Here is a 23,125-nt window from a genome sequence, read left to right on the forward strand (position 1 = left end):
AACTGTAGAGATAATGTATCATCTTCAGAGCAACTGGAGAACTCTTAGTCATCTTGCTGTCTGCATGACAGCTCTAAGAGTACATTCATCAAGCAAGAAACAGGTAACAGTGATTTTAGGTTTACAGACTAAGAAATGACATAAGTAATAGAAATAAATAGGGATGATTTATAAATGGCCAGATGGGCTGAAAAAAAGTTTTATTAAGCTTTCTTGTTTTCATTTATGACATGCCTAGACTTGTCCTTTAAACTCTAAATTTGTTTACATTTTTTAAAAATAGTGATCAGATTCTCTGCAGCATTAATTAAACTGAGGAGACCTTTTGGGGACAGATACTTTCCATGATTATTCTTTTCTATCCTCTCACATCACACAGCTAGCTTAATTTCAATGCATGGGAAAACAGAAAATTTATTTAGCTACCCATCCTTTTCTGGGAAGTTAATGGGGCATGGCTAACCTCAGCAGGTAGAAAAAATTTACCTTTAGAAAAATAAAAACATTTTATGTAAACAAAGACTAGGATATTTCTAACATTCTACAAAGATACACTGATATTTTTGCTGATTAAGACCTCAAAAGTTCCAAGTACATTTGCTGTTCCTTTCTCCTTTAAATGAAAAACTGCACAGCTTAAGCCAGAGAGTGGTTCTGCCGTAACTTCATCTGCAAACTTATTCGCGACAAAAATATAAGACTCACCAGAGATAGACGATTTGCATTTCATTAAAAATCTAAGGCAAAAAAGAAAACAAACTGGTCAAATAAAGGTGAAATCCAATAAAAGATTGGTCAAATGAAGGTGGAGTCAGAAGGCCCTGCCCACCCTCCTCTCTCCCAGCCCATGATCCCAGGATTTGGGATTTACTACCTATGGCTAAAGCCCTGATGGGATTAAAGGAGACATCCAGTAATTGGAGGTGAGATTAATTGTGGTGAAAATGGCCTAGAGGATAAGAGCACACTTTGCTACTTTCAGAATCTAAAACTCTTAAAGAGAGTTAAGGGCAGAGGCGCCTGGGTGGCTCAGTCGTTAAGCATCTGCCTTCAGCTCAGGTCATGATCCCAGGGTCCTGGGATCGGGGACCCCCACTGGACTCCCTGATCTGCCTGCTTCTCCTACTCCGCCTGCTTGTATTCCCTCTCTCGCTGTCTCTCTCTCTGTCAAATAAATAATAATTTTTAAAAAAGAGTTAAGAGCAAAATTTTAATGTGAGAATTTAAGAGTTTAGAAATTAATTTCTTTGATTCTCTAAACATGAGGGTCAGACCCAATGACTGTAAGCTTTCATTTCTCTAAGACTTTCCCAATTATGAGTTACGCTGTCAAGGATAAGGAAGTGATTAGACAGATGGTCACCTTACTCCGTGATTTCTCCTTCATAGCCCTTGTGCAATCTACCACGATTATTTTCATAATCCCTCTATAATTCTATATAATTTATGCTTGGTAAGTTTCATTTAAAAGTCCAACATATTAAGAAATCATTACACGTTTATGTCTTTACAGAATCACAAAGAACTCAGAGAAAGAAAGGGGGAGAGCACTTCTGCTGAGCACCTGTGCACTGTCCCACCCAGCCTTGCCACGGCTCCAGCCCCGGTCCACGTGGTGCTTCCTTCATTCATGCCTTCCTTCGTCATCTTCTCTTGCTCAGTTTTCTTTCTTTTTTTTTTAAGAAAAAAAGCTTAAAATATCACATTACCAACCTTTAATTATGTTGAAGAAATTCTTCCTTGATGGGCTCTGACTGACACAAAGTAATTAAACTCTCCAGGACAATAAGCTACCCATAATTTGGCATCCATTAACTGTTTACGGTTTCGCTACGTACTATAGTCATTTGAGATACTTTAAGAAAACCCTTCAAATACTGAGATGTTTATTGCATTTTTAAAGTGTCCACAATCTTAAATATCCTGTTTGAAATTCCTCCAGAATTCCTTTACAGCACATGACATCAAATATTGAAATAGTGTTCTCACAATATTACACTTGAAAATACCATTTAGGAACAATATTTTAGGAAATAGAGGGTTTAAGGCAAGACATTCATTTGGAAAAGGTAATTTCTCTCAATCATCTAGATCGACAGGGTTAGTTTTCCACCTCTTCAGTGCCTTAGGATACGCAACATACATTCAGCAACAGGGCACATGTATGACCCTACGGACATCTGCTGAGGTCCTGAGTGCCCATTGAAATAATGGAAATATTTTTATATAAGGCGTGGCCCACAGGGACATGGCATGGGAGAGGTTATTCACTCCATTCCCAATCTGGTATACAGGAAATTCCCCATCTAGATCCGTCCCATTTGCCCCCCTACTTCATCTTTTTCAAACGAACACAAATCCCTCGAAAAGGTGCTAAGATTGGTTTCTGTTAACAGAGACAAAATAGCCATCAGAGTGTTTTCCCCTTCATTGCTTTAATGATGAATGTCTAAAGGCTATTTCTTGATTCTGATTGCAAACATTGTTTGTTGTGGAAAAACTATTCTGTCCCAAAGAATTTTCTCTTTCATCACACTGTTTGGATCGAGACAGCTGCACATTTTCATGTGGAGTCTTTCCTCTTTGAGTTTTTTTCACCGGCAACAATAATACTAAGATACCAGCAATGTGCAGGCAGTAATACCAGGAGCTAAAAGAAAAAGGACAAAGTTTACTTTATTAAATTTTGAGAATGATTCCTTAGCAATGGCATCCTTGTCCAAACGTCACAGGCCCTGCGTAGGATGTGCATATTTACTCCATTAATTGGGCATTCCCGCCCCCTCCCCTGCCCCATGACATGAAGCTCTCCAGCTCAGCAAGTGGGTATTTATAAAGCACCCTATAAACCCAGGCCACTTAAAAGCACGATACTAGATATCGTATTACATTCCTCTGTAAGGGTCATAAGTCCATGGCTACACAGAACAAAAACAAAAAGGTACTTATTAGCAGCTGCAGTGACCTGAAAATAATCTCTCAGTTCCACAGAATTGAACATTAAGAGCAAACAAAGAGGACACAGAGCTGGTCAAGACCTGAATGCTCTGGCCTCCTCTGCTGTGTATGGTCCCTAATTAAGTTACAAATATTCCAGTGATGTAATAGATAATATTGCCTCTCGATGGTTGCTGTCACATAAGAAAGCAAGACCATGTTATTAAAGATATTATTAGAAGCATCATTCCTGAAATCAAATATAAATCAAATATGACCTTTTAGAGTTGTAAACTCAAGTGATTGTGAACAAAGTACCTGGGATAGAAAATCTAACCAACTGCTCAATCACATGTAAATTTATGTGATAATTTTGTGAAAAGGAGAATTTTAGCTGGAGTTCCTTGATGTCTTTCTGTAGGAGCATCGCCATATTTGGGCAACAATATTTGACCACTCTGGGCTGTCGTTCTAAATGCAAGGGTGGTGGAAACTCTATGAAAGGTGAAATTTTTGATCTCAAAGATATCACTAGCACAGCGAAAGTGGAATCTGGTGGGTGAGGAAGAGAATAAAGAGAGAAATCTAACAGGGAATTCAAAACAAGAACTTCTATAATACAGAGAAGACAAAGGATCCGTGAAACATAAAAGAATAAGAAGGGAACAAACTCAGGAAATAGAAGTAATTCAATTTTCTTTTGACTAAAGCAATTAAGAGAATTAACAATTCTTTGTAAAGGACAAGCTACACTTTTTTTCTTCCTTTTTTTAAACTGCTCTGTCATATTCCCTATTGTTCATCTTATTTCGAGTTCCCCTATCCTGTCCTTTTCGGAGTTAACCATCCGACAGCCTGAACTCCTGGTGCACGGACTTTACCGGTGCTTACTCGTAATTGTCATAAGACATATTTTGCTTCTGCCCCCAGAATATTCCCAGTGACACATAAACCTCTGCTTGAACACACAAACTCCTACACCCTGATCCCAGAGCAGGGGTGAGCAAACTCCAGCCTGCAGGGTGCATCGAGCCTGACGTCACTGTCTTAACTGGAGGCACCAGGGACCTGTAACATGGTATTAGCCCTGGGTGTACAACATAATGATTCAATATATGTACACATTGCAAAACAATCACTGCGCTAAGTCTAGTTAACATCCAAGTGTGAAAAGAACAGCCATGCTTTCCAGTTAAACCTCTGAGAGATCTGAGGCGGTGCTCGCCCCGCTGACACTTCTCTGTCTAAATCACACTCCTCTGAGGGGTGAGTGGTGGGAATCATTCCATAAAAAAACTGAGACTTGCTGGTTTAAGATGAAAAGGTAACTATAGAAAGTAAGGCTGTGGTGCTATTTTTCTAAGCTACGCAACAGCAAAGAGCTCGCTCTTCAAAACAAAGTGGTTCCCGCTGGCGTCTTTGTGAGAGTGACACTTACCTGTAGAATGCGAGCGACGGGTTTACGGAGAGAAGGACGAATGGCACAACTGTGTAGCTTATTGCTATTTGAGTCACTACCCATGTTAGAACATCATACAATAATTTCAGTTGGGGAGGTTCGATGAAATAATGCCGAAAGTTACTTCTCACCTGAAATAAAGAAACAAAAATATTTGCTTTGCCTTTCACATTGTTTATCAGATCACACTGACCGTACCTGCTGTTTCAAGGATGAGGAGTGACTGCTATTCCCACGCTCAGCTGGCAGACGTCTACAACGGGGCCACCCCCGCGGGAGAAGTCAAGCTGGTTCAGGAAAAACGAATAGGCATGTGTGTAAAAGAGACGGAGAGAGCAAAATGTGGGAATCCGGGTAAAGGGCATGTGGGAGTGCTTTGCAACTTTTCTGTAGATTTGAAGTTGTATTAAAAGTTTCTTTAAAAAGTTAAAAATAACGCTCCTTAAATTGTATTTGGTAAAGTATAGTATGTAAATAAAGTTCTGCCTGTTTTCACCTTTTCTACTACAATGAAATGAGACATCCTTCCTCTCCTTTAAGCTCTGCGTTTGTGAAAGACAGATAGGTATCATACACTGAGCTGAGGTCAAAAGACACTTAATCAGAATAAATGGCAACAACGCACATTATTCTCAAGATAGGTGTTTCCTAATAACTGCTATTTAAACTTCTTTTTTTAGCTTCCAAAAAAGTAAAAACTTTTAAGTTTTGAAATGCACAAACTTAACCAAACATTATTTCCTCTTTTCTACTGTGTTCCCTGCTTTTCTAGTCTAACATGTTCAGAGGTGAAACACAGCCCTGCGGCGAGGATGCCACCGGGTTTTTCAGAAGTGACCTGCTGGATGGTTAATGGCACTCCCATAGAGAGACCATGATTCCTAGCGGCTGGATCGGACCCCGGCACCTACCACGTCTTGCCCGGCTCATGGCCACAGCAGCTACCCACCCTCTTCCCTTCCAACCATCGATGGCAAATCAGTTCTCCTGAGGCATGGATTTTGGCATTCCACCCCCCTGCTTAAAAACCTCACCTGGCCCCCAGGTACGCAGACAGAATGAGGATTACGCCCTTTCCCAGGCTGGTGTTCAAGTTCTAGGACCACCCCTCCTTCTCCCTCCCCTGCACTCCTTTGCCCTTCCAGAATTATCTACACCTTAGGTATTCACGATGTCTCTGCTTCAACCAGATTTACTTGTCATTTCCAAACACACCGGGCACTTTCCAACTTGGTTCTGCTAATGTCATTTCCATGCCTAAAGCGTCACGTTCCACCCCCATCACACTTCACTCACTTTTGAAATAATGTTCATCTTTCAAAGCCCAAATCCAACTAAACTTTCCTAATGAGGCCACCTTGGGTCAACCCAACCAAAAGGATTTCTTTCACCTCAAAACAACTATGTTACTGACTATAAAACCCATGGGATGCATGACACATGCCTCGTGCCGTACGCGCACGCACACACGTACATACACTAGTACCTACACCTTACGCCCCAGTTAGACCACAAAAGCCAGAAGGCACGGCCCTTAGTTAATATGTCTCTGAGATCTCCCTTATATACCCCCCATGGTACCGGAAAATCGCATGAGTATCTGCTAGTTTGTTAAACGAAGGCTTCTCACCCGTAAGTGCTGTAAGAAGCCTCTTCAAACACCGTTTCTGTCATGTTACTTGCCTCTGACTTTCGAGGACTTACACTAAATTGTCCTTCTTCTTTGTCCACCCATGTCACCAACCTAATTTCTCAACTATTTCCCAAAATATTACTCCAGGTTCCAAGCAGGCCAACACTCTAAAGAACTGTGTCCAACAGCCCAGGAATGGCCCATCCACTCTGTCTACACTGTTCATACTCCACTCTTCCTCTAAAAGAGGACTCAAACGTGACAGCTTTCAGGAAACATTTCTAAAATAAACCTACCCTTCTGATCCTCTTTATTTAACTCAGTTTTTAGCTCTCGTTCAGAAAATTCTGTCAAGACAATGAACACTTGGTGGGGCACCTCCCACGTGCCGAGTCTGCTCCTCAGATGAACCAAGCGTGGCGCCCCCGGGAGCATTCAACAAACACGCGAGGCACACAGCTCACTTCTGGCCAGGGCCCCAGACACAAGGCCTGCCTGTGGAGGGGTCCTCGCCTCCTCCACCAGCGCAAGGGGACCACCACCGAAGTAGGAAATGGAGTTCTGGGTACTCACAGCTCGCGCTGCCAATGTCATCACCACTCCTGTCAGAAACGTCAGGTAATATCCTGGATACACCCCATGCCAAATGGCAGACAGAATGAATGTCTGGATAGTTGGACTCACGGAGGCTCGTTCGTAACAAACCCTAGAAGCCAGAAAACCATGGAGAGCCAAGGGGAGTGAGTGATCAGAGTTTAGATAGTCCACAGCGATCATTCTTTTCTTACCTGACAGGACAGAGAGTAACCAGGAAAACAGCCACCACTTAACATCAGCAGTAACTTGACCTGTGACCTCAGGGAGGTGACAGCTACTAAACACTCCTACTTAACTAGGAAAATAAATTTGATTTTCATCTTTTTATGGTATATGTAATAGCTAAAATGGGCATTGCCAGTATTTAGAAATCTATATGACTTACCAAAATATCTTTAATATTAAAGATATTTTATTTTACTTTTTTTTTAATTTTCTTTAATGACTTTTGTTTAATTAAGAACTTTCAACTGACCTAATAACACTTCTTTCTGGCAAGTCTGGCTGTGGCTTAGTCTAAAATTTCTCAGTAACAGGGTAAAGCACTCAGATGAAAATAAGATTTTCCAAAGGTATCAAATTTATTTTTTTTAAGTCATCTCTATGCATGGGGCTCAAACTCACGACCCCAAGATCAAGAGTCATGAGCTCCACCGCTGAGCCAGCCAGGTGCCCCAAAGGTGTCAAATTTAAAATACAACAGTAACAAAAACCACACAACAGATTAGCTCAGAGAATCTGCAGCCAGCGGAGAGACTGCAAGGTACCGCGAAGTGACACTATTGTATGGTGGGCATTTCGAGGGGTAAAGATACTCAACTTGTCACAAAATAAAGGACATTCCCAAAACAGGCTGCCTGGCACAGAACAGTGCTTAGAGCTGTACCGTCACAGGGCAAGATTTCATAAAATAAACTCGAGGTGGAGTAACAGGTCTCACTGGGAACAAGAGGCAGAGTCACTGGGAGTTTCTGTGCGATTTCCTAACTGATGCTGCCATGCTTGGTCTGCCTGAACCTCCCGCTTGGCCGTGCGACCAACTCCTATCACAATCCCAGCACCAGCACCAGCCCCCCAGCCCCCGTCCCTGCTCTTCCTCCCTCCAGGGAATGGTGCGCGTAGGTGACGCTGCTGTTTAACCAGATCGCAAACTCTTGGCTGCAGGGGCTGCGTCTTTGTGTCGGACTCATCCTCCTATCCTGTGCCTAAGATGCAGAAGCACCTGTCAAACTGAAATATTTTAAAACTGCAACTGTTCTGGAAAATCCAGGGCATCTGGACAGGGGTTGTGTAGCTACTTTGTTTTTCCTTAACGCACCTCCAGGGAATGAGAGCAGGAGGACACCAGCCATCCCAGACCCCGGAAAGATGCCGGGGAGAGCGCACCGAGAGGCCGGGGACAGCTACGCTCTCCACTCAGGCTGAAAAGTTCTCACATCTGATAGACTCTCGCTTCAGGGGATGTTAGCAGCGTTTCCTGGGTCAACACCAAGGTCCCAGTGTCACTCAACACACTGTTAATTTAGTCAAGAATCTGAACTCGGTGAAGCTCAACCTCAAGTCTTAGATGCCAAAGCGCAGCTAAAGCCTGCTCTTGAAGGAACATACCTTTTGAGCCAAAGAGCTGTCTGAATATTCCAATTATCAAGAAACATCTTGAAACTTGTTGACATCTGAAAAACAAAAGAACTTTTTTTCTTTGGCCCACAAAATGATGAAGCTTGAAATGTAAGTAATAACATTTTATTGTGCTAAAAATAAGTTACTTGACATTGATGGTAGGTACTGATTTCTTTCCTTAATACTGCTTTTCTAATACAGTAACATCATTGTGTAAATGGAATTTATTTTAGAGGCCATCTACGAGATAAATGGATTATCACTATTTTCTCCTTTATGTTAAGTTATTGGGGTTGTCATAGGATTATCCCAAAGACATTCCTGATATGTAAATGACCTTTCAGTGACCCTTCAATGACTCTTTCACTGGGGATGGACGTCCCATCAAGCCAGTCTCTCAATCCCCTCACCTCCATGCCTCTTCGGCCACCATCTGTGGCCACCCGGAACCTTGGCCGCACCTGGAACCACCACCGTCTTCCCAGCTGTCCGGTCTCTCCACACAAGCCTCTCCCATAAAAGCTTCCCCTTGACCTCAGAGGGAACTTCTGGTCCCCTACCTCTCCTTCCCTCGGTAACTATCTCCTCCTTGCATCTTCACTTCCTTCCCACCATGTAAATTCCATGGTCCATTATTTACTACTCTCACCAAAATCCTGGGTGTGTTTATTTCTTTTTCCTTTTAACTCACCTCCCTATCAAAATCCTAACCCCAGATCAACCTTACTTTCCCCCTTCCCTACTTATAACCTCTGAATCCGAGTGCAGAATATCATACAGCCTTCGAGACTTCTGTCCAAAATCCATCCTTCTTGATATCAGTTGAGCCCTCAACCTACCAAGCAATCCTTGTTTCCCTAAACAGTGTATTCTCCTCTTCCTGAAAACAGCTATTGGATTGAACCATTTTAAACTTTTTTTTGGTAAGTCAAAAGCAGGTAAATATCAGCAATTTCAGGAGATCCCAACTAGTACTTCAAAAGTTCCCCACTTTCTTATCTCTGGTCCTATCACTCCCCCCCCCCGTCTTCCCTCCCTCGCTCCCAACAGGTGATTTTGCCTCTAACTTTATTGAGATGATATAAACTATCAGACTCCAAATTCTCACATCAAAACTACAAAGTCAGCTGCCTCCACACTTCCCTTCCTCCGTCCCTGGTTCCTCCTCCAACACGGTCAGTCCCTGCACCTGGCCTCTTATCTCCCTGTTCTCCATCTTCTTAGGGACCTCGTGGGTCCATCAGCCTCTCTCTCCCCCTACCATATTTTCACACTGTCTTCCAATAGTCTAACTGGTAAACATGTGTCAATCTCTCCATTTTAAAACAAAATTAAGCAAAACAAAAATCCCCCCTGCAATCACCTGTTCCCCGCAGCTGTGGCCTTATCTCTACCCTCCTTCCCTGTACAGGTAATGAATGCCTAAGAGTTGCATAATCTGGCTTTTATGCCGATCCCTCCCTGGACACTGTTACCAAAATCATCAACAAACTCCCCTGTTGTTACAGCTGATGGCGCTCGTGAGCCCTCCTCTGGCTGCACATCTCAGCAGCCTTTAACACTGACTACCGTTCCCTCCTTCAGAAAAACAAACTCCTCTATTCTTCACTTCCTCTTATACCATGCATTCTCAACAAGGGTGATATTGCTCCCAAGATGATAAAAACCAGTTCTTGGGGGCAAAAAGTCTTACTATTTTCATATATAAAGCACACATATACATAGAGTACATACACCAATACACAGTATATGAGATACTAAATTTCATGGGAGCTTGATTAGGAAAAACACGTCTCAGAGTCTCCACAGGGAAGCAATAACGAACAGGAAGTTAGAAACACTGCCATGTATTCATCACTCAATTTCCACAATTATCAGTTTTTCCTTCCCCTTCCCCATTTTATTACTGACATTAAGAGAATTTCAAAGCAAATACCAGACATCTTGGTTCACCTGTAAATAGTTCAGAATTTATTGGACTTCTTTTAAAAAACCAAGATCAGACCTAACAAAATTCTTACTCCTTAATATAATCACCTAATACTCCTTTTGTGTTCAAATATCGCTGATTGTTTAAAAACATGTTTTTCCAGTTGGTCTGTTCAATCGTGATCCAAACAAGGTGCACACAGTGCGTCTGGCTAAAGCTTCTTTTAAGCTGTAAGATCCTCTCTCTGCCCCCCTCTTTCCCATGTCATTTATTTGTTGGGAAAAAATAGGTCATTTGTCTTGCAGAATTCCCCACTTCTGGATCTGGTGTTTAACTTACTTCCCCATACTCTACACTCCCTCTAAATTTAGCAAGATTGAAAGACCTAACCAGGTTTAACTGTCTCAGCAAGTCCTTGAGAGACGGTGCTGTATTTCCTACGGCGTCCCGTCACAGGCGCCTAATGACAGACTGTCCCACTTGGAGTGACGAGCTTTCAGTGATGCTAAGGTGCATCGGTGGGTCCTGACCCATTCACTATAAACTTGTCTGTCAACCTTTCACTTAAAGTTTTGGTAGTTTCTATTGTTGGAGTAATTCTCTCAGGCTGGCAAACCGATGTCCCCTGTTAGTTCTCCTCTTCTCTCTCTGGCTCCTCCTCCTGACTGCCTTCCTCGGCCCAGCCTACAAGCACAGGTGCTCCAGGGAGCGGGGCGTTCTCATCCCTTCTGGGTCTCTCAGTGCTCTCTCGTGGCTACTCTCGTGGTTTCTCCCAAAACTTGAAATGCCACAGGCTGGTAGTTCCCCAATGAGGATCTCCAGCTCAGGTGTTGCGGCTAGTGGCTGGTCATTTATTTGCCTGCCGGACAATTTAGTTGAGTCTGAAATCTGAACACACAGTATCTTTCCCTTCAAACCTGTGCCTGTTCTTTGTTCCTTCTCCCAGTGAAAGGCATCGCCATAAAACTGGCTTAAGCCAGGTATCTGGTCCCGATTCATAACTCACTCTCTCTTGCTGATGCCAAAGTAACACCGAGTTCTGCTGGGTCTCTGGAACAGTGCTCCCAGGTGTTTATGTCTCTCCAACCCCACTGGCACTACCCTGGTTCAGGTCACCGTCACCTTGGATAAACACAGCACCCTGCTAACAGACCACTCTGTCCCACGAGGGCAACTGATCTACCTGATGAAGCCAGATCCTTCCAAACCACAGCTGTGATCACCTCACTTGTCTGTATAAAACGCATCCACAATACTCCATCGCTCTTTTAAGAGCTCCGAACTCTTAATATGGCCTCTGGAAGTATCTGGACCTGTCTTCAATTTCTGCAGGCTCATCTGTCACCACTCCCTGTGTTGTGAACCTTACCCCCTCAGGATGTTCCCCCTCTCCTTGGAGTGCCTGGCAACCTCCTCCTTATCTTTTAGGACTCAGATTAGACATTATTTCCTTCAGGGCCCCTCCCTGAGCTATCTGATCTGAGTTGGAGCCAGTCTGGTAGTACACACCCTACACCTCTCTGATCACAACCTATCCTCTGTGCCCCTTTGGCCCGCTCTAGAGTAAAGCTCCACAAGGGCCCAGATCACACCAATCTTACTCACTGGATCCCCAGTGCCTGGTGCACGTGCCAATGACCGATAAATATTGGTTGAATGGAAGAATGAGTATTATTAATAAAAAACCTTCAACACCACTCTTGGGACATCACATCATAACCCATAAAAGCAAAGTATGGTACGTAAAATATCACATGGTAACTAGCCTGTAAATGATTGACTAACCTCTATTTGTTGAATTCTCAAATTGGAAATCAAGTCCCAACGAGCTGTTCCATTTTCATCATATCCTCTGAAACCAAAGCCTGCAGCATTATTAATAGCATCAGCTGCAGTAAACAAAGTGAAAAGCGCATATTAAGAATCCATATAACAATCTACCATGTTCTCCCTAAAGGTGTATGTTATTATATACTAGGATTTTTTTAAACAGTAGATTTATTCATTTTCATCTTTATCTGATACTATAGTAAAATGGGCCTTGATCCAGTTTTTAGGATATCCTAACAGTTTCTAGGATATTCCCTTGTATTTAGGATATGAGCTGTAAAGTTGGTTTCTTCTAATAGAGGACTCTAATTTTTCAAGTTTGTCTTTAACTACATATCCTCAAGAGGGCGCTCTCCCCGCTAGCTACTAAGATACACCTCCACACGTTAACAGTCAGTCCTTTCCCAGGCAACTTACCTAAGGTCCATGCAAAATAGTATTTGGGTCTGGCAGCCAAAAGTGAGACATAGAGATAGACGACTTTTGTTGGCCATGAAGCTGTAGCTTGAAAATGCTCATCGATGTTATACTCCACAGGTAATGTTTTAGAGATGGTCAGGTGAAAGAATAAGGAAAGTCCACAGACTAAGAGCTTCTGAATGACTGCGACCTGAAAGAACAAGACAAGATTTCATAAGCTTAATCTATACCCCTTTTAATTCATCTGACATACTACTGCCAGATTAATCTGGCATAAACTCTATAACTCTCCTGGTCAAAAATCATAAACTACGCTGCACTCAGCATGTCAAGCCCTCAGGGTCTCACGGTAGGAACATGTATGTCCAGCCTTCTCTCTACTACCTCTGGATTAGGGCTCAAGTCACACTAGAAACCTCAATTTGTGTTTTCAAAACTTTCAGTTAAAAAAAAAAATACCTGAAAGCAAACACAGGCCTATAGGTGTGAATACACAAAAATAATCACATGAATAACTTTTGGGAGTGGATTTCATATTATACACACACACACACACAGAGAGCTTATTTTTCCATTGTGCTTTTCCCTGTATTTTCCAAATGCTATGTGTATTTCATGGACATTATTTTTACACTAAACAATTTAATGCATCCCTTTAAGTCTGACAGTTCTCTAATGCAATTTTGTTCACAAATGATAAAACCAAAAGAACTACACACCCAAGAAAACAAAAAGATTTGCATAAAAGACTCTGGTGGGGGGAAAAAAAAAAAGGCCATTCTTTCCTATATCCTGGTAAGGTTAAATCACCTTAAAAGAATCCAACTCATGGTGTTTTTGTATTTTTAGTAGGCCAGAATATTTCAATCTGACTCAATATAGGGGAGATTATAGCACCTGCCAAGGGAAAGAAACAGGTGGAAGAAAGGAAAGGCTGCGTCCAGGTAATGCAACATAACACGATACTTGGATTTTGAGTGTCCTGCATAGTAGTCAAATACTATTCAAATTAATCTGCAAATGAATATTCATATTTTCACACTTTCTATAACAGTGCCAAAAGAAAGGGCTCAAAGGCAAGAGTAAAAGCACACACCAGATTCACCGCATTTCTGAAAAAGCTGTCTTTGCTCTCGGGCCACTTGTTAGGAGGTATTGAGCACTTGAGGACTCTTTGCTGCAGCCTTCATTCTCATTTTCCTCAATGTTTTTTTAAAGCTTTCTCTGGTACAATAAAGGCTACATTTTCTTCACCCCTCCCCCAAAATATCTAAGCTTTACATTTGAAAAGAGATTTAAAACAGGTAATTAGAGAAAAATTGTAATTGTAAGCACAGTGAGATGAAACAAATGGCCTCATACATTAACCTAAAAATTGGGTGTATCATCTTAGTGACACAATGAGCAATACTATGGCCGTTAGACTAGACACACAAGTTTCCAGGTCTCAGTTTCAAAACAAAAATTAAAGTAGCATACACTTGATTTCGACTACCAGGTAGCGCACAAAGGCTCAGGCAATATGGGATCAGGTAGCTCGGAAGGCAGGAGTGAGGGCCCAAACCTGGGAGGCCAGGTATGACCCCTGGTTCCCACCGCCTCCCTGCTTAGTAAGGGGGCACCCTTCCACCATTCCAGCAGGAGGCCAGAAGTTAACTCTCAGAGAAGCTGAACCAGAGAAGATCCAGGCTTAGGGACATGGGTCCAGAGTGGGGGGCTGGGTAAGTGCTAGAATGAAAACGGGGAGACTCGAGGAAGTCTACAGCCTGAGAGGTGGAATCCTCAGCCCCCGTGCCTGGACCAGCTCCAGAAACAAGCAGTCAAGTTTGTATCTACCTCCTAAGATGGCAGAAGACTGAGGGATCCTTCACTAAGAAGCTAAGGAGGGGCGCCTGGGTGGCTCAGTTGGTTAAGCAACTGCCTTCGGCTCAGGTCATGATCCTGGAGACCCAGGATCGAGTCCCGCATCGGGCTCCCTGCTCGGCGGGGAGTCTGCTTCTCCCTCTGACCCTCCCCCCTCTCATGTGCTCTCTCTCTCTCTCATTCTCTCTCTCAAATAAATAAAATCTTTAAAAAAAAAAAAAAAAAAAAAAGAAGCTAAGGAGCCCCAGAGGAAAGTCCTACAGACGTCATGACAGAGACTGACAAGTGCTCCCCACAAGCCACCCTCCGCTTCTTGCACAAAGATGGAATTTTTATTTGCGCACGTCTAGCTAGACCACACGTGACTATCCCCTTCACAGTTGAGTGTAGCCACGCGGTCCATGCGATGTTAGCTCAAGTACAGCTCCTGTGGGCGAGCCAGCTTACACCGTGGGGATGGGGGCAATGCCCTAAGGATGGCAAAAACAGGGGAGAGCTTGGATCCCCAACCCATGGAGCCGCCACATTACCCATGGACCACTGACACTTCAGATGTCGTGGGAGAGACCTTGTTTAGGCCATTGTGATTTTGGTCCTTGTTTCAGTGCCCAAACCTATATCTGATTTAGATAAAGACAATCGGGAGGTCCCCAACAAAAGGGCCACTGGCTACCTGACTGTCCTACTTTGGATCCTAAGAGTCCACACACTCCAGTGATGCACAAAGAGCTTCCAAATGCCTTCGAGTGATTTGTAAATACCACTTCTGACTATATAAACTTTACACATATGGAATTTACACTAAAAATACAGTAAGACAGTGAAATAATAGATTAAGAGTATTTGCCATTGTCAACAACCTCTGATTTATGATGTATACAACCCAAAAGAGGAAAAGCCACATTTTATAAGAGTGAATCCCATAAAAATTCAGAGTGAGGTGACAGAATATATAAATTTGTATTATTCTTTGTTGGGTTTGATTTACTGCTACTCAGAAGTTTATACCACTTGAAATTTTTCAAGTATTTTACAACATTATGTCTAGTACCTTGATTCCTAGCTTTTAATCCTCTTTCCAGTATTCCAGAACAAGATTCTGGAATATCGAAGCTATCTATATTAATCCTTTCTTTTTCCTGTGGCAGTGAGACCTCTAAAGGGTTAAGTGGTCAGCCTGGAGACACAAATAGTCAATGGAAGAGATCTGAATGTACTCGATTTCAAGTCTGAAATTCAAGCCCATATGATACGGCATTTATCAATTAACATTTAACCAGTAATAGAAAGTATGAAGACAAAAGCACCTTTTTGGTACAAAACACGAGTCACATGGCAAAAAAGAGATAAAATAAGAGCTTTTGTGAATGGGTGCAAATTTCCTCATTCACGCTTCATTTTATAGTTAACTTAGAAAGCAAGGTGATCCTTTGCTCAAGCCCCACATTCAGAAAAAACATACTAGCCCCCTTTTTTTGTCTCATAGACTTTTTGATCGGCCTAGTTCTCATGGGACTTTTAGATTCTACCAGATCAAATCCAACAGAAACTCGGCCTACACAAAGCCTCAGAGCCTTTCTTGATAAAGGAGTATCTATCCCAGCAGTCCAAAGGAAATAAAGCTTATGTTCAGTTGTGAGGCAATTCACGGACTTCGTACTAGGACTGCCTGGGTTTGAAGTCCAGTTCTCTGCTGCCAACCTGGGACATCTCAGTCAAATCACGTAGGCCTGATTTCCTCATCTGTTAAGCGGTGAGAGTAACAGCACCCACCTTGTGTTGTGAGTGCTGAGAGAGTAACTGTGAGGTGCCCCCAACAGGGCCGGGCACACGGGAAGTGCTTTCAAAGTGTTAGCTGTTGTTAACTGTTTTATTGTGGGGAAGCAGGAAAACTTTCATGGACAAGGTGATATTTGATGTAGGCCTTTAAAGAGGAGTAAGATTTCAACTGGCGATGACCAGGAGGAGGAGAGGGAAGTCAGGAGAGGAGAAGAGAACACTTTGAATTAGCTGGAACATGAAGTGCAGGGAAGGAAGAAGCCTAAGAAATTAGGCTGGGTCAGTTCCGTGCAAATGGCTTTCTTGTAAAATACTCGATAACTATAAAACATCGTTTTCACTCAGGAACTCAGTACTTTTTTTTTTTTTTTAAGATTTTATTTATTTATTTGAGGGAGAGAGAGGTAGGGGAGAGAGAGCACGAGCAGGGGAAGGGCAGAGGCAGAGGGAGAAGCAGACTCCAGCTGAGCAGGGAGCCCGATATGGGGCTGGATCCCAGGACCCCGGGATCATGACCTGAGCCGAAGGCAGACGCTTAACCCACTGAGCCACTCGGGTGCCCCTCAGCGGTGCCCTGCTTCTTAAGTAACCTTAGTTTTGTTCTTTGATGATGATCGTACGGCTACTAGACATTACTACTAACTGCAGTGTGAAGAGTCATTTACCTTAAAAATAGTTTCAAAGACACAGCAAGTTCAGACCTTTAAGACATTAGTATCACTGACCAAACAACACTACGCAACACAAGCTGTCGAGGCTCAGGTCAGCCTCACGAGCTTACGTTGGGAGACGGCTCTGCTCTCTCGCAGGGCACGTCCTCTTTCCCGCTTGTGCCCGGCGGTGCCCTGTGGTGCGCCCGGCCCTCGATGAAGGTGATGTAGTCCCTGTAGGAGCAGAGTGGGCCCGCCAGGATGCCCATGAAGTTGCAGTTGTAGCTCAGGTACTCCAGGAGGCTTGGCATGCGCCTGCGGGTAAAACACACGCAGCTCGTGAGAGGGGGCCCCGAGCTCTTCGAAAACACGAAAACCCACCCGGCAGGAATCAGCGGCTTCCACCTCGCTGCTCTTCCCGTTTGCGCCACAAAGCAAGCTTCAGTTTTCATTTGCATTCGTATGATAGGAATTCCAAAGATGAGGATGTGGTAATGCTCAGCGGTATTTCTGGAGAAGAGTTTCCATACAGATCTTTGTGAGCAACTACAAAGGGTTGCTACTGGATTTCTTCATTATAAAACAAACCTGAGACCGACAAGAGACGGCATAAAGAATCTTCCCCTACCAGTTAGTCGTTCACTCACCCAACAAATCCATGTGTGCACGGACCACGTGCCCACACGCTCCAGGGTCTAGAGATGCTACAGTAACAAGGTGGAGCAATATGCTGCATTCACAGAGCTCACATAGCAGATGCAGAAAGCAGATAATTGAAAAATATGTACTAAATATTTTCAGAGGTGCTAAGTACTACAAAGATAAAGGGTTCTTCTTATATATGTATGTAAGAAGGCCTCTTATGAGGCAACATCTGAGCAGAGACGGGAAGGCAGTGAGACAGGGAGCTATGTGAGTAACCGGGACAAGGATTCCGTGCAGAGGGAACAGTGAGTGTGAAATCCCTGAGACGGGGTGCGTCCAGCAGCAGGGAGGCTGGTGTTGCTGAACCAGGGAAAGAAACAGGAAAAAAATCAGAGAGAACCAAGGTGAGATCATCTAGGGCTGCCTTATAAGCCATGGTAGGAACTTTGGCCTTTATTCTGAATGCAATGAAAAACTACAGTAGGGTTTCCGAAGACTCCCTCTAGCCCGAGTGTGGCGAGGACAAGGGTGGACGTCAGAAGGCCAGCCAGGAGGCCACTGGGATCCCCCGGCAGAGGCGACAGCGGCCGGGAACAGCGGGGGAAGCAGCGCCTGCATACACTCTGGCAGGACACCCCGGGGGTTTGCTCACAGACTGGATGTGGGTGCAAGGGAGAACCGAATTAAGGATGCCTTGCCACGTTTGTCATTCAACTGCTTTGAGGTCTGTCCCGATGGCACGTGGCATCTAAGGCTTACGGAGCTTTCTAGATCTTAATGCAGGGAACTGGGTAAAAAAAACTTAGTAACACAAGAACCTATATAGACCGTATACATCGTCATATAGATGAATTAGCAGTCTACGTCTTTATTTTCTTTTTTTTCCCTTTTTTTTTTTTAAGAGAGAGAGCACATGTGCAGGAGCATGAGGCAGACAGCGGGGAGGCGCCGGGGGGGGGGGGGGGGGGAGAGAAGCTCAAGCAGGCTCCCTGCTGAGCGTGGAGCCCGGCCGCCGCGGGTCTCAAACTCACAACCCTGAGATCATGACCTGAGCCGAAATCAAGAGTGGGACACTTAACTGACTGAGCCACCCGGGCGCCCCTTATTTATTTTCTACCAGCAGTTCCATTTACTAAGTTTGCTTCCCACTGACAATTATAAACTATAATCAATAGAAGAACGACTCCACCTGAGGATAGGAAGCAGGCTTCTAGAAGACGTTACGATCCTTCCTTCCTCTCTGAGAAGTGGTTTCCTTAAAAAGCACAAACCCTCTCTGTGGCCAAGAGAAGCTGACAGACCCCCTCATATGTACCTTTATAAAAAACAATAAACAAGAAAACAATGCTTCCTGTCCATCTGATACTAGCTACATCACCACTTAGCCCAAACTCCTTTTTTAGATCTTTCCAGAATTATTCTTCTACGTTTAAAAGCGTTTTGAGCCTTATATATTTTCTCTTGAAGGCTCAAAACGGAGGAGAGAAAAATGTTGCTGGCAGATTTGCTCTTGCATTTTTTTCCGTAATGCTGAAAGAGAATGCTTTCTCACTGCCTCACTCGCTGGGTAAGTGCCCGACAATCAAAAGCCACGGAAGAACTTCCTGTGCTCCCGTCACAAAGCTCCATCTCAACCCGCCCCAAACAATGCCAGGTTATCAAGGCGCAGCCCAGTCCTACCAAGTCAAATTATGTATCACAATTTGCAAGGACCGGAGATAACTCTGAACCGTGAAATTTGCTGAAGTAATTTCTGGCTCAACGGTCGTATCAAATGACAAATCATTTTAGGTACTCAGTAGATAATTACAATATTTGCTATTAAAATGAGAACGAAGTGTAATTGTAATACTTCATTTATGACATTACATGAAAGAATCCTTTCGTTCCATAAATATTTATTTGGGATCAACTCCACATTGTCCCAGGTTCGAGCTTCTCAGTCTCAGCATTACGACTGTTTCGGACAATACGTCTTTGTTGTCAGGGGCTGTCCTGGGCACCGAGGCTGTTTAGCGGCATCCTGGCCTCCACCCACTAGGTGTCAGCAGCACCTCCCCTCTCCGCCGTGACAACCAAAAATGTCCCCTGCGGGGCCACAAGCACCCTCAGTGGTGAACTGCATTGAGGCCATGAGGCCAGAATGATCAATGGGCCAAAGTTCTATCCTCACAGAAGTTTACATCAGAAAGACAGAGAGAGGGACGATCAAAACAAATACATAACATCAGACAGTAATACATACTGCGAAGAAAAATCAAGCAGGGCCAAGGACGGAGAGTGACGGCAGGGAAGGGGGTTCTGACAAGGAGCTCGGTGTAGTTACGAGGGGCAGAGCTACTAGCTCTGGTCCTAAGCGGTTAGTCTGCTCCCAGTTAACTACATGAGGAGCCACTGTGGGGTTTCCCTCAGAGGAGGGGAAAATATCATCCAACACACATTACAAAGACCTTTGGCTGCTGAGTGGAAGGTAGACGGTGGAGGGAAAGAAGACAGAAATCTGAACCCTGCTGGGGAGGCTGTTCCAGTAGACCAAGCAGAGAGCGCGGGTCCAGCTGGGGTGGTCTCAGTGGGAATGGTGAGAAGCCAGTCAGATCAGGGACAGTCAGATGTCATGGTCACATGAGAGACAGGTCTCCAAGGGAGAGTGAACTTGCCAGCGAAGAGGATTTGCAGTAAGAACGTGTGAGTTTGCCCAAGTTTTTGCCCTAAGGCACTAGTGACAAACGGTGCCGCTGTGAACTACGCGGGTAGTGGGCTGGGGAGAGGGAAGAGGGAGGCAGGACTCAGGAGTTCTATTTGGAACGTGTTCTATTTGAGATGCCAGCTCAGATCCACACTGGGATGTTGAAATGGCAGTAGGTTACAAGGCTAGAGCTCAGGAGACAGGTGGGAGGACAGTTACGAGACCTCAAATATGCAGACAGTACTTAGGGGCAATGGACTGCATGTGATCCCCAGAGGAGACGGAGATGTCTAAGCGTGTGCCTCAGAGCCCACGAATATTTAGTGGTGAGCCTCGGAGCGGGGGGATTCAGCAAGGACAACAGAAGTAAACAGCCAGGGAGGCAAGAGGAAAACCAAGAGGGTGGGGTCCCGGAAGACGAGAGAGGAATATTTCAGGGACTGAATGGTCTGCTGGATCAGACGGTGCTGAGAGGCTGAGCTGCGTGCAAACCAAGGCTGACCACTTACACCCCCCGAGATTAAGGGTCCCCTTGAAGCATGCTATCAGACCAGTGGTGAGGACAAACCCAACTGCGGGGGCCTGAGGAGGGAATGGGGGTGAGGACGGGGAGACGGTGACATACATCTTTCACAGAGTCTTGCTCTAAAGGCTGCAGAGTAATGGGGAGGGAGCTCGAAGGGGAAGTGAGGTAAAGGTGTGTCTCCTTTCAGCGGGAAAAGATGGAGAAATGATGAGTGACCATGCAAGGGGCGGGAAAACCGAGGAAGCAAAAGCCTTGAGTTAAAGAGAAGCAGCTGGATTCAGTGAGAAGTGAGAAGCTGGCCTCGGATTGGATGAGGGACAGTGAATCCTTGGTATGGGACAGAAAGAGGAGTATTTGTTACAGACACAGGCAGTCTGGCAGGTTTAGTGGTAGCAAAATGAAATAGGGTTGCCTTTCTTTTCTCCAAGAATCAAACTTTGCTACCACCCTAAGTGAGTGCGGGGGAGGGAGTGCTGTAAGTCTGAGGAAGGAGCACACACGAGCTCACGGCGGGGGGGGGGGGGGGGGGGGGGGGGTGCGGAGCGGGGAGTGCACAGGACAGACGCAGCCGAACTCCTGGCAACACTAAGGCCATGATTCTAAGTTTGCGGTAACACACTCAAAACAGGTCCAATCTGCAATGAATGTTTTCCACTCTGCTTTCTTCCACTGTTTAGGTAGGCAGAGAGTCGAATTTAATAGGGTTTGGGGTTTTGCCAGGTGGGTGTGTGGGAGGGAAAGGCAGAAACGGGGGGCTGAGTGTCTCTTAATGAGAGGTTTAGGGATGGGCGAAGGATGCCTAAAGATCACAGAACCCAGATAAAAGTAATCTCTCTGAGTATATTCAAATGTACACCTACTGATATGTAAATACTGACTATAGAGAATATCAAAATAGAATAATCTTAAAGATGGGGAAAATATAAGAAGATTCCCAAGACATGCTACCAAAAGGGTCTATCTACTATCACAAGCTTAACCTCATTCTTCCGACAGCCATGCATCTGTTTGTTCTAGATTTACCAAAAACAAGGGGCTTCCTAGGAATTTTTCTTTAGGTAAAATGATTCAATCTCTAATTATATTAGATTAAGATAGAGCCTTCCAAGAAATTAAGCTATTCCTTAGATTAGTCAACAGAGTACTATCATAAATGAAGTAGAAACCCACCCAGAATGAATTCCTTAAATAATATCGAGAAGATCTTACTGGTTCTTCATTATTTCAAAACATGGTATCTATGTGTCGTATTAACATATCTTAGCCCAGTAACTGCCATCAAGTTATCGGTCTATAAACAGAAGCAGCGATTATCACTCATTACTACATGGCAGACATGAAGACTGTCTTCAGGGAACTCAGAAAATCACAGGAGAGACAGAAAATTCAGTGATATCCGCGTGGTACGTAATATATCCAAGGTGCCATGGGAGCCTTAGAAGGGACAGGCAGCCTAGCCTAGCAAGATGTGGTGGCAGGGCGGTGTGCGGAGGAAGGAAAGTTGATTTCATGAAGTCAGTACTGCCAGCAGGATGAGTCAGCCTTAGCCATGAGAGTAAAGTGCATCTGAGGCAGAGACCGCGCGAATCAAGGCAGGACACGATAAGAGAGCACGTACCTTACAGCTAACCCCCTCTGTGATGATGTCAGTTCTTCATCCTTTCGAAACATCCCTGAAAAATAAAAATAGGGACTTTTATCAATTATGGTTTCCTCCAAGAAAAGAATGGTGTTTTTCCCCATTCACACTTCCACCACTTTTCTCATTGGAAATTTAAGCTATAATCCCAATTTTGGAATAACCGGTTCCTTTCTTTCTCATTGCAACACAGGTTCAATCACATCAAAGGACCACCATGTAACTCAACACATCTAGGTCTGTAGGAGAGAAACAACACACATCAGGGCACAAATCCGGCTCTTCTCTAGAGGAAATCATTATTAACTTAAAAATTCCAAAATCCTAGCATATTTTATAGCAAACACTATGACTTTCAAAAGGGGGCATTAAGATGTTTCTATTATTAGATGATTTAAATGACTAATCAGTATTATGGGCTACAAGCTCAACATAAAGCAAGGAATGATTTCCTTATCTCTCGATGACTCTAAGGAATGAAAACTGTACTCATATACCTTCTCCATCCATTTCTTTACCTTCTCTCCCCAAAGAGGAGGACACGATTTACAATTACACATCAACTTATTAGATTCTAAGCCCAATTTAAAGACCAAAGGAGGACTAACTTAAGAGGCAAACAATATACTTAGAAATTCTTTGTAGGTCTTCTGTAGTAGGGGGTACAGGATGGGTGATCTATATATACAGTGGGGCTAAAAGCCCCATGCAAGAAGCTCCCTAGGCCACTACGAATGACGGGTCTGACAGGGATGCTCCTCCAGTCTGTGAAGAAACCAGAGTCAAACTCGTGACTCATAGCCCAGACTTTTAGCATTTCCTATGGCAAGGTGTCCATTCACTGAAGATATAAAATACGAATATATAAATATTTATGCTAAAATTATATGTCACTGTGTGTGTGTGTATTA

General features: G+C 43.9%; 1 protein-coding gene across 4 annotated transcripts in view; it reads right to left on the minus strand.

Annotated features, from left to right (window-relative positions):
- Positions 1–1,869: 1,869 nt before the first annotated feature.
- Positions 1,870–23,125, minus strand: part of MBOAT2 (membrane bound glycerophospholipid O-acyltransferase 2) — a 115,562-nt gene continuing 94,306 nt past the window's right edge. For all 4 annotated transcript variants that reach the window (XM_078055943.1, XM_078055941.1, XM_078055940.1 and 1 more), the window contains 8 exons: positions 22,194–22,248; positions 16,850–17,033; positions 12,424–12,616; positions 11,962–12,065; positions 8,235–8,299; positions 6,603–6,735; positions 4,376–4,527; positions 1,870–2,650 (listed from right to left, as the gene is read on the minus strand). In XM_078055943.1, coding sequence (XP_077912069.1) covers positions 2,428–2,650; positions 4,376–4,527; positions 6,603–6,735; positions 8,235–8,299; positions 11,962–12,065; positions 12,424–12,616; positions 16,850–17,033; positions 22,194–22,248 — 1,109 coding nt within the window. In that variant the 3' untranslated portion in view covers positions 1,870–2,427. The remainder of the gene's footprint in view (positions 2,651–4,375; positions 4,528–6,602; positions 6,736–8,234; positions 8,300–11,961; positions 12,066–12,423; positions 12,617–16,849; positions 17,034–22,193; positions 22,249–23,125) is intronic.

This window comes from Halichoerus grypus, chromosome 10 (genome assembly GCF_964656455.1).
Source record: "Halichoerus grypus chromosome 10, mHalGry1.hap1.1, whole genome shotgun sequence".
Taxonomy (NCBI): Eukaryota; Metazoa; Chordata; class Mammalia; order Carnivora; family Phocidae; genus Halichoerus; species Halichoerus grypus.